Source organism: Schistocerca americana, chromosome 1 (genome assembly GCF_021461395.2).
Source record: "Schistocerca americana isolate TAMUIC-IGC-003095 chromosome 1, iqSchAmer2.1, whole genome shotgun sequence".
Classification (NCBI taxonomy): Eukaryota; Metazoa; Arthropoda; class Insecta; order Orthoptera; family Acrididae; genus Schistocerca; species Schistocerca americana.
The window spans coordinates 515706837-515719745 of record NC_060119.1 but is presented as its reverse complement, the minus strand read 5'-3'; the positions used below and the strand labels follow the sequence as shown (position 1 = coordinate 515719745).

Genomic DNA, 12909 nt, shown 5'->3' with positions numbered 1-12909 from the left:
AATACTCTCAGTTCAAATTGATGCCTGCCTTCCTTCTCCTTTCCAGTCATCCTAGGAGGGCATTTGGTGACTGGTATTAGTTTAATCTATCTCGTTGAGTCATCGGTGGGGGTTCATGAACTTCCACAATCCGTACAGTATGATCCGAGTTATGGTATTCACCCCGTCGCACATTGGAGGCTCCTTCGCCCATTGGTATAACTCCTTGTGCTGGATGAGGACTCGAGGCATTTGTTCCATCCTGCCGATGAACGTTATGCTTCGAATTATCTTCCCAAGGTCGAATGCAATTGGGTTCATCATTTGGGTACCTGTTACTCTTATTAATATCACTACTATGCACATTCGTGTCACCATATCGAGGTTTACCTCTAGCACAGTAAGTATCTCTTCTATATTTATTATAATCATTGTTTTTATTGCAACCATAGGATGAAGATTGTCCACGCTCCTGCGATGCAGGTTTGACCTGGTTTTCGGTATTATTATTATCATACGTTAAATTATTATAATAGTTATTCTTATTACTATGAGTGTGAGTCGACATTTGATTACTACTCATTTGTCTTGCGTCTTCCATAATCATATCTATAGAGTCAATCACCGACAAGAATTGTTCTACATTGTGGTCAGGAACATTTATTAACTTTTCACGTATATTTATGGGCAACCTTCCCTTCAAAATTCTGATCATTTCCTTGTGAGAAATTGGATCACTCCAACAACGTGTCTTATTTATGTACTTTTCAAAATATTGCCTTAAAGTACTCCTTTTACTGTTAAAATACTCAGGTTGGTAAACCTCTTTTCTTAATTTCTCTTGTTTACTCGACGACCAGTATTTAGCCAAAAAAAGTTGTTCAAACTCAGCGCAAGTATGGCAACTTTCACTTACTTCGGCGGCCCATAATGCGGCTTCTCCGGTAATTTTGGATACTATAAATTGAAGTCGGTCGTGTTCTGACCAGCTACGCAGAAATATTCTTTTGAAATTATTGATAAAGATTTTCGGATGCAGGTTGTTCTTTTCAGTGGAGAATGTTGGGAATTGTCTACTTTTAAAAATGCTGTTCTCCACCTTTAAAGAAGACAAATATCCTCGCTGACCAAAAGTATCATCATCTTTACCAACCGAATCATCAACTTCCCAATGCAAATTTTCACCACAATTGTACTTCGTATTATCACATGTTCGGTTGTTTTTCGACCTATTCTCCGAACGTTCGTCCTCTGTCAGCAAATTTTGTGATGACTTTCATTCTATCTGCGCCAATTTATGATTGGTTTCCTTTTGCCATTTAGGTAACTCGTCAACTATTTTCTCTTTTATTTTCTGAATTTCGCTGGTGAAGAGCTTAATTAATTCATCATTTCTACTTAGGTGCTCATTGATATTTTCATTTGGCTGGGATCCAATAGTAGTCTTAACCTTGTCTGCAATTTCATTTCCTTTTATTTCTATCCATTCAGTTAGATCTTCGTCAAGTCTTTTAGTTTGATCTACTAAATACTTGTTAATCCCTTTAGGAGCATCAGACTCAAACTCGACTACTTGTTTCGAAAGCTCTTCTATCTGTGCGCTAGCATGGAAACAGCTGCTTTCACACTTAACCATCCTATTGGACAGGCCATCATAACTCTTCGAAACTACCTCATATTTCTTTTCTACGTCATGAAGTTTTCTCATTAAATTATTATATTGCCTTTCTGAGGTGTTAGAAAACTTTACATCTAGTTCTCCAAATTTCGCATTTAATTGAGTCTCCCAGTCCGCCTTTAATTCTTTCTTAGTATTTTCCAGTTTATAATCAAAGGTGTTCAGTTTGCTTTCCAAAGAATCCATTTTAACTCCTAATGAACCAAATTTGGCCTCAAATTTTTCATTTAACTTTTGATTGTCCTCTTTTAATTGCTTATTATCTTTTTCTAGTGAACCAAGTCTTCCATTCATTACACCCATTTGAGTATTTATTGATACCAGCATATCAAACATTTTTTGATTAATATTTCCATTTTGAGGATCAACTTGCTGATCTACTTCCGAAACCTCAAGATCTTTATGTTCTCCCACGCTGCTTACCTTACTTATCATTGTAATTGAATCTCCTAACGGCTCTAAATCAATAACTGTATTATTATCTGCACATGTCTCCTGTCCCACATTGAGCTCATGGGATGCATCATCCCTATCCTCTTCACTTTCCTCTCTCTCTCTACTCATTACTCTACTCAACTGCACATTATCATGTATTCTTTTCGTTCGTTTTGACATGATTATTCACTAGCAAGACATACGCTTATTTTCACTATGTATTTATATATATTTATCTACCGAAATCACAAGTCTCAACTTCCTTTTTTTAATAATTATACAGTTATTTTAATCATACCTGGTAGTATCGCTCACTTTTAGCGATTATTGAAGAATATTTCATTGGACAGACTCACTGGCTGCTACAACATTTTCCAACTCTAGGGTTCGTGAATCCGGATGACACTCGACTCGATGCAGCAATCCTCCTCGATCGAGCCGCACGTTGTGGCGCCACTTCTACAGTATCTTCCTTCACCGTCGGCGTTGTCGTTGTTACCGTGAGACACCGTTATACCCAGAGGAAAGGCGCGTCGATCTTTGAGCATGAGATATGATGACCTTAAGCCATTGACAACACACAACGGTCACGGTAGCACCTGATTCCAGAACAGCTGCAGTAGTTAAGATCTACGAACTATCCCCTGTTGACCAGGTCCCCAAAACTTAACTCGTAACGTGATCCCTTCAAAGCAAATTGTCATAACGATCGTCTATAAAGGCTTCGTACAACGAGAAGAAATGTTACGGTTTATGGAATAATAGCAGATACGACCAAACTGTCTTGTCTCTTCTGCTTTATTTAACATAACTTCGTTCACAGTTTCATTTCGCATTCACCACTCATTCACCAAAACCCTTTGATGAACAGTTTTGGTTGCTTGACACCAACAGTCAATGATGATGATACAGCTTTTCTCCTTTTTATAAATTGAAGCCCGCTCTCCGCGATATAATACTTTACGCTATTCAATTTCCGTTACAGCTATCTTGACTCGTAATGTTACAAAACGACTGTGGGGAACTGTATCGAACGCCTTGCGGAAGTCAAGAAAAACGACATCTACCTGGGAATCATGTCTATGGCCCTCTGAGTCTTGTGGATGAATAGCTTGAGCTGGGATCCACACGATTGTCTTTTTCAAAACCCATGCTGATTCCTACAGAGTAGATTTCTAGTCTCCAGAAAAGTCATTATACTCAAACATAATACGTATTCCAAAATTCTACAACTGATCGACGTTAGAAATATAGGTCTATAGTTCTGCACATCTGTTCGACATCCCTTCTTGAAAACGGGGATGACCTGTGCCCTTTTCCAATCCTTTGGGACGCTACGCTCTTCTAGAGACCTACAGTACACCACTGCAAGAAGGGGGGCAAGTTCCTTCGCGTACTCTGTGTAAAATCGTACTGGTGTCCCATCAGGTCCAGCGGCCTTTCCTCTTTTGAGTGATTTTAATTGTTTCTCTATCCCTCTGTCATCTATTTCGATATCTACCATTTTGTCATCTGTGCGACAATCTAGAGAGGGAACTACAGTGCAGTCTTCCTCTGTGAAACAGCTTTGGAAAAAGACATTTAGTATTTCGGCCTTTAGTCTGTCATCCTCTGTTTCAGCACCATTTTGGTCACAGAGTGTCTGGACATTTTGTTTTTATCCACCTACCGCTTTGACATAAGACCAAAATTTCTTAGGATTTTCTGCGAAGTCAGTACATAGAACTTTAATGGTGTACAATACCATCAGTGTATATCAACTCTCATAATATATACTTGGTGGCTATGTAAATTGTGCCTGCTACTTATTTTCAAATGACATCTTCCCTCTGCTCTTCCTGCTTTCAGCAGTTACGGAAGGGGGAAGGAGAAGGAGGGAGGCTTCCCTTTGCCCTTCCTGCTTTCAGCAACTATGGATGGGGGAAGGAGAAGGAGGGAGGGAGGGAGGGAGGGAGAGGGAGGGAGGGAGAGAGGCGCAGGGGAACACATGGATGTACGCTCGTGTGCATTTGTGGAATAGAAATTCTGAGTAAACTGATGCAAATGTTTCTGGAAACAGCTTACAGGAAACAGGTATTCAAGCTGAGAAACATCGATGTCTCATACCATATGCACAACTGACACAGGAAAAAAATAACAACAAAAAAAGTCAGTTTCTGGACAATATACAATAATAGAAACTGATGATATTTCCAAGATGTGTATGTCTGTTTTATAAAGTTCCTAGCAGAAACATATACAAAGTGACGAACACACACACACACACACACACACACACACACACACACACACAGGCTGTAAGTTGTTATGGCTATATAAAGAATGGAGTAAACAAAAAAAAGGGCAATACTTACGCTGGAGTTATGCCACATCGAACTCTTGACTCAGGATTAGTTTCATCCCCTAGCCAAGAGCCATCAGGATAATCATTTTCACTGTTTAGTGTAATAACCTGAACTGTTGAGTCCAGTCCAACAGAGGCACTGACTTGAGCTGGTTTATTATTCCGTACCAACACTACAGGAGATGACCAACTGAAATTACAAAAAAGATGTTTATATTACCTTGTAGTACAATTAATAAACTATTAACACTTTTTAGTGTATGTTTACTGGAACAGATGCAAGACTTTTTTGTGAAAACAAAAGCAAAACAGTGAATAAAATAAATGTTACATTAGAAAAGGTTGAGAAGCAACTAGAATATTCCACTGAAAGGATTTATTGCGGTACTGAATTGTACTGTAGAGATTTTCCAACAAGGCAGACACAGATTTCAATAGATTTGGTAAACCTAGGAAGAATATTAGTAATATAAAGGTACATTAATTTCAGTGGACCAAGCATTTTTTACACGACTACAACATGTTTTTAGGCAACTTTAAATGCGAACATTTTAGGTTAGGCATTACCAAGACTATTGACATTGAAGAAACAACAAATTTACTGTTACTAATCACAGTTTATTTATTTCCACAATGCATTTCAGAGGTTTAAACTTCCATCATTTGTTGGATCTATATGGATTAATATGACGTGTTATGATACGACATTAGAGTAGCCTGTAGCACTGTCTCTGGTCACATACACCTTCACCTTCATACTTCGTAAACACTGAATGGAACAAAGATGAGCCACCATCTGGACCTCCCTTTTTTCACATGTGTGTGTGTGTGTGTGTGTGTGTTATAACCTGTTGAAAAAAAGGTCAGACAGAAAAAAAGAAACATAGCTTAAAAGAAAGAAATAACTGAATAAGGTGGTGATATTTTTCAATATTGAGTGCATATTTCCGTTTTCTGGGAAATCACTGTGATTTAATCATACAACATGTTAATTTTTGGCAAGAAATGAAAACAGAAGAATGAATCTTTTCCAAATTTTTTTAAGTCAGTCAAAGGATACGAAGGAAACACACTGCTTTACGAGGTCAAAGGGGGCTTCTGCAGATGGATAAATTAATTCATGTAATCAAAGTTTGAATATTTACAATACAAAAGACTGAAATCTGAGTTCAATAGGTCCAAATGAGAGCAGTCCAAAATCACAGCAAGAATGAGAAACCATCAAAAACATTTAATATTAAGGAGCCAATGTTAGTCTCATGTTCTGCAACAACAGATCAGAAACAACCTTACCTGTACTAACACATGGTACACCTTTTTTGCTCGATAAGTAGTAAAAGATTTATACATTTTAAAGTTGTGTGATCTTGAAGTACCAATGTTGATAACAGAAAATTGAGGATGGAACATAACAATATTAGGAGAAGGATGGTTGCTATTCACCATATAGCGGAGATTCTGAGTCGCAGATAGGCACAACAAAAAGATTTTCACACTTAAAGCTTTCGGCCAATGGCCTTTGTCAATAATACACACACATAGCGCGCGCACACACACACACACACACACACACACACACACACACACACACTCACTCACGCAAACACAACTCATACACGCGACTGCAGTCTCAAGCAACTAAAACCACACTGTGAGCTGCAGCACCAGTGCATGACGGGAGTGGCGACTGGGTGGGGAAAGGAGGAGGCTGGGGCGAGGAGAGGGAGGGATATTATGGTGGGGATGGCAGACAGTAAGTGCTGCAGGTTGGGCGGTGGGGAGGGGAGAGGTGGGGAGGGGGGGGGGGGAAGTAGCACTTCACTGTCCACCATCCCCACCATACTATCCCTCCCCCTCCCTACCCCAGCCTCCTCTTTCCCCCACCTAATCACCACTCCCACCATGCACTGGTGCTGCAGCTCACAGTGTGGATTCAGTTGTCTGAGACTGCAGTCATGTGCGTGAGTTGTGTTTGCTTGAGCGTCTATGTGTGTCTATTGTTGACAAAAGTCATTGGCTGAAAGCTTTAAATGTGAAAATCTTTTTGTTGTGCCTATCTGCGACTCAGCATCTCCGCTATATGGTGAGCAGCAACTTTCGTTCTCATAATAATGTGGATAATAGTTATTAAAACAACAGATCACACCATCATTGGTGAAATTCTTTTATCCAATTTTTCAGACTCACTTCTGCAGCTTTTTCAGATGGGACACAATGGCTGCGCACTGAGGTGAAATGATCCTAGTCTATTTATGAATAGTATTTACTGGAATTTGCACTAAAACTAACACAGGAGCAAATACGGAAGCCTGCTTATGCTTACAGCGTGACAAGTAACACTGACTGGAGGTTGCTGCCACAGAGTTGTATGCAGAAGACTGTGTTTAAGAACAATGTTTGACAGTACTGCACCTCACATAAGTCTGCAAGTGGCTGCTGGTGATTGAAGATATTTCACATTTACTGACTGACAGAAAAAAATTTGTTCTTACAGAGAAACTGTCAATGTCAGTCATTTATTTTCCCTCTTGCTCCTCTTTGCTACAAAGCTCTGCTCTCAAATTTAACAATGTATCCATAAGCCATCAGTGTCTTATTAACTTGGTACAGTTCTTTCTCTAAGCTGTCTCCAGTGTAAACCACAGAGACTCTTGCTGCCATCATGTTTGAAACAGTTATTTTCTGTACCAGATAGCATTGTGTCAACCATCTGAAGACATTTGCCCATATTGGCTTCCTATAAAATGTGTCTCCCATGTTTCCACTCACTTCACTGAATATGAGCAAATCATTCAACACTGACCCATGGAAATTCTCACTGAAGGTAATCCTGGGGTGCACAACGTTTACAAAAATCTAGAAATTTTGCAGCCATATTTTCGCATGTGATGTATGACAAATGAGTCATATCAAGGTAATACAACAATTGTGAAGGTTTCTCTGAAGCCATCAGACGGTATTTTCTTCACAATCTTCCAAATTACATACAGGTATGAGGAAAATTGTTATGTGTAGAGGGTGTTGTCATGATGGGTGAGTGATGCTTGGCACACTAAATGGTGCAGCAAAGGCATGATACTGTATTTGGAAAATGAAGAAAGATACAGCAGTGAAAGGGTGGCTCCTGAAAATAGTAGTGAGTGATAAACCTAAAGCTGTGACAGAAACTCTGAGCCATGGAACACACATGAACCAGTACGTTAGTCATAAGATATGAAGGCCCTGTCAACACATTTTAAATGATACAACAGAATACAATTTATTTACAAAAATATAAAATTAAATCCTACCTAATTCGAATGTAATGCATTTATGAAAAGTTTCTAAAATTTAACTTTATCACAATCTGCTGTAGTGACATGACGTGTATGATCATATACACTATCCAAGAATTGTTATTTCAGTCCTTCATGGAATCTCTATGCAACACATAATTTTAGGACGAGTCCTTTGGCCTTTACTTCTTTTAATACCTACAATGCTAGTAACCTTATATAAAGCATAAATATATCAAAATTCAACAGTGAACTACTACTGCATATTAAAACTCATTTCCACAATAAAATTTTCTCATCGGGATAAATTTCTGTTCACATTTGTCCATATTTAATATGAAACATAATTATACCTGTTGCCGAAGCACTTCCATTCTACAAGGACATTTACCAAAAACAAGAACCAATTACATACGGGGAACAAACTGGAAAGGCTGGAGGCTATTAGTAAAGTGGATATTCTCACATGGTATAACAAACATATCTGATACAAATACTGTATACTGATAATATATGGAAATAAACTACAAATATGGGAACATAGACATGAATAATTACTTGTTATTCTCAGATAATAAAGCTTAAGACAGGCTTGATAAAAAAACACAAAACTGCAACCTCCCAAAGAATCTTCTAGGAATGTAAAATATGTAATTTTCCTAGGATATGGGCAAACCAAATCTGGAAAACAATGTAAATGCTAAGATCTTCAAATTCTGCACACTGTTTAAATTAATTATTGAGGAGACATTTCCATTTTTTAACAACAAAGGGACTGCAATACTGGGATTTCAAAAGACGTCACTTCAATAGCAACAGATATTCAAAACTGATAAATAACTACAGGTATTAGAAAGTCCTCTTAAATTTCTCAGTTCTCACAAAAAGATATACAGCAGGTTACTGCTTGCTGCAAAAATATCATTCAAAGACAAAATAATATGTAACTGTAGAAAACAAAAGCAAAGTAGTATGGGATGTCACAAATCATAAAACAAGAAAAGGCAGACCAAAATTCAACACCACACCAATCAAACGTGGGAATAAAGTAATACAAAATCTGCAGGAATTGGCAAATTTTGTAAATTAACATTTCTCCATTATTGCACAGAAGATGCAAAATGAATTACACATTGTACACGCAACAAATTCACATCTCTAATATGGCAAGCATTAGTTAGAGCCAGCACAGGCACAGCTACGGCCACTGGCGAAGTGTGTCTCCTCTACACATATAGATAATAATACCCTCAAGGTGCCACAAATGGGCATTCACTGAGTATTCTAGAACACACTCACAGTCAAACTGTAATTGGCAGAAGCACGACTCTGGGATGGCATACTCTGAAAGTGAAGTGGTAAGTGAAGTAAGCCAGTGACTTTCTGAAGAATGTTCTGGATGCTATGAGATGTTTGATGAAATATGACACATGGTACGGCAAAGGCCACATCTAACATCATGTGGCATAGTGTATAACCCCTGAACTGATGGTGTGGAAGAAATAGTATAGAGTTATTAACCAAGAGCTAGTTACAAGGTAACAGCCAGTGACAGGCTGTAAGTCTGCATTAAGTAAGTCCATAGCTGTGATGACCATCTAAGTCTTGCCTATGTACTACACTGAATGTAGATAGCAGTTGGTTCTTATTGTGACTTAGTCTCAGTTGTGGACCGACTGAATGTATTTCACATGTGGTTGTCTTCACTTTTCTTTTTAGGTCTCCACTTGGTCACTGGTCAACTAAGTGAACCTACTCTGTGTATTAAAATTTGTTATATCACACCTTACAGCACCTCCAGAATCTCCTACATTTCCAGCTGAGTTCTAATCATCTCAAAACTACAGTTTTAACCTTGTGCACTTAGCTTCTGTTAGATAACCCACCTCTGCTGATGTCCTGAAAATGCTTGCAAGATGAGGTAAGTGTTAGTCTGTTTGGCTATGGTTAGCTCAGTGACATGATAACAGTGACCAGAAAGACAGTAAAGAAATTAAAATACAAGAAGTCAAAAGTCACAAAAGAGGTTCCATTCCCTGTTCTGAATGTGTGCAACGATAGCACACACGCCCCATTAACAACCATAATAAACCAAGTCCGTTATTCCATAACATTTTCAGAGTACCTGAAGCATGCAAGAGTTATGCCTTTATTAAAGAAAAATAATGAGAAAAGTATTGAAAACTACAGGTCAGTTCCACAACTGTTTGCATTCTCAAAAATAATTTAATCAATAATGAAAGATAGACTAACAAATTACGCAAATAAAACAACCTTTGTAATGAAGGACAGTTTGGTTTCCAAAGTGGACGCAGGACAATCAGCCTTTACACAGTCACAAAATTTGTATTTGAAGCTGTTGACAAGGATGACTTGCTTACACGCAAATTCTTAGCGTTGTCCAATGCTTTGGACACTGTAAAGCACAAAATACTACTGAACAAACTGTAAGTATTATATTTAAGGGAAATATCACATAAGAGTTTCAGCCTTACATTCGAAACAAGATGCACAAGCTGGAGATAGTTCACATGTCCACTGATGATAATTTTTCGTAAAACAACTGTTAGACAAGAAACATATAAACTTAGGTGTTCCACTTGGCTGTGTAATGGGTGCAGTTCTGTTCTTAATATAGATCAACAATTTTTCAGACAGTGTAAGACATGAAGAAAAAGTTCTCTTTACTGATGACTGCAACATCATAGTCAGTGATAAAACATGAGAACTATCAGCAAAATCACATGAAATCTTCAAGGATTTTACTACTTCTGTAGGTAATGAATTAACATTAATAAAATGAACTATATACACTTCAGCTTAGAGAGAAAACAATTCTGTTGCACTACGGAGAAATGATAAACCTGTAGCTTATGTAATTAAATGCAAAGTTTTGGGGGATGAATATTGATTGTCAATTGGCATGGAATGAAAGATACTGACCAAATAATGTGATCAGCATAACATGTTCTTGAGGTTCTATCGTCAGTCTGTAATAGCCATTACCTTGTGGTGATATCCTATTCCTACACACATTCAATTCTTAGCTATGGGATTCTTTCCTGGGGATCAAAGGCACAAAACAGGGACACAATTTTTGAACTATAGGAAAGGGCTGTAAGAGCAGTAACTAGAAGCAGTAGACAGTTCATTAAAAAGAACTATTTAAAAAACTAAGTATTCTTACCGCAACAAGTAAGAATACCTATTAATCTTTTATACCAATCAGGTAAAACATTATTAACTATTTCTCAATTAGTTATGTACATATCACAGAACAAAGGCCAGATGTTGCAGTCATGTGATTTACAAGCTAAGCTGCAACCTCTGTGCTGCATTCTATGTAGGCATGACAACCAACAAGCTATCTGTCCACATGAACGGCCACCAACAAACTGTGGCCAAGAAACAAGTGGACCACCCTGTTGCTGAACACGCTGCCAAACATGATATCGCTCATCTTAATAACTGCTTCACAGTCTGTGCCATATGGATCCTTCCCACCAACACCAGCTTTTCTGAATTGCGCAGGTGGGAAATTTCCCTCCAATACATTCTACGTTCCCGTAATCCTCCTGGCCTCAACCTTCATTAGTCACTGTCCTCACCCATCCATCTTCCTCCATGTTCCCATTCCAGCATTACACAGCCGTCATTTCACCGCCACACCCAATCTTTTATTTTCTCTCCTTTCCACTACTTACCCCCGCCCCCTCTGCACCTTCTCTCCTGCCCTCAGTCCAAACTGCAACACTTCACTGTCCGCCACTCCCACCATACTATCCGTTCCCCTCCCCGCCCCAGCCTCATCCTTACCCCCACCCAGTTGCCACTCCCATCATGCACTGGTGCTGCTGTTCGCAGTGTGGTCTCAGCTCTCTGAGACTGCAGATGTGTGTGCAAGTTGTGTTTATGTGTGTGTGTGTGTGTGTGTGTGTGTGTGTGTGTGTGTGTGTACTGCTGACAAAGGCCTTAATGGCCAAAAGCTTTAATTGTGTGACTCTTTTTATTGTGCCTATAGCGACTCAGCATCTACGCTATATGGTGAGTAGCAACTTTCCTTCTCTGGTATTGTTACATTCCATCCTGGATTTTCCATTGTTTGATATATACCAGTGTTGTAAGATGCAGAGAAAGTTGCTACAAGCTCTGTGATGATTAAGTGGTAGAGGGAAACTACCCTGTCTTAGCTGCACAACTGAGATGACCTCTGCTACGCAGTCATGTATAACCCACAGTTGACAACTGATCCATGTTTGTGTGGCTGCAATGGTGGCTCATTTCAAAAGCACAACAATCTCTTGCTTATAAATGAAATGGTTGCAACCCTGCAATGATAGAAGTTATGAACTTTGACCTTTCTAACTAAAGCAAGGTATGGCGTAGTTTAAGAAGTGCTCATGCAATCTGTGAGTTTAGCTTGCATACACTGAAAGTTTAACTTGCATTGAACAGTTAGAAGGTCAAGGCTGTTAAGAAAAATAGTGTCATTTTCAGTTTAATATCTCGATACCTCCAAGTTAACTACTGAACACTGGAACTGAAACCTCACCTCACTTGGGAATAGTAATTTGTACATACAGCATTACACGTTTATAAGGAAATACTTTTGGTTCAGTAATAGCAATTTCACTAACCTCTCTGATCCTGAGTCTGTTGCATCTTTTGATATTGCTGACTGGTTCATAATGGAAACAGATTTCAAAGCTTCCTCCATTCGCTCAATCTTTCCCAACACATCCTCACAACATGTATGTTTGTGACTATCACATTTTAGTGATCTTTTTACCAAATTTTCCAATGCATCCATCCTTTGTAGAAGGGTGTTAAAATTTGTTGCCATTATGCCTACTTTGCTTTCAAGAACAGAAAACCTCTGATTAAACACTTGCTTCAAATCTGCTATGTACTTGCAACAAGTCTGAATGGCTTCTATCACAGAGCTTCCTTCTCCACGAATCCTTTTTACAGAGGGTTCAACAGACATCTTTGGCCAGCAGATTTCCTAAGCAACAACAAAAATAAGATTACTCATACCAAACAAAATTAAGAAGTACATAGTAGTCCAGGAAAGCAAATAAAGGTCTTTAAAATACAATTCCATCTGTTTGAAGAGTACATGGAAAAAGTACAAACTAAGAAAAATATAATAAATAAGCATTACATACATCGCTGGAGGTTTTCATAAACAGTTGTAT

General features: G+C 38.5%; 1 protein-coding gene across 1 annotated transcript in view; it reads right to left on the bottom strand.

Annotated features, from left to right (window-relative positions):
- LOC124605167 (protein BANP-like) overlaps positions 1-12909 on the bottom strand; it is a 194381-nt gene that overhangs the window by 134953 nt on the left and 46519 nt on the right. The window contains exons 2-3 of the mRNA XM_047136663.1: positions 12349-12716; positions 4447-4626 (exon numbers count right to left, since the gene is read on the bottom strand). Of these exons, the coding sequence (XP_046992619.1) occupies positions 4447-4626; positions 12349-12698 (530 nt within the window). The 5' untranslated portion in view covers positions 12699-12716. The remainder of the gene's footprint in view (positions 1-4446; positions 4627-12348; positions 12717-12909) is intronic.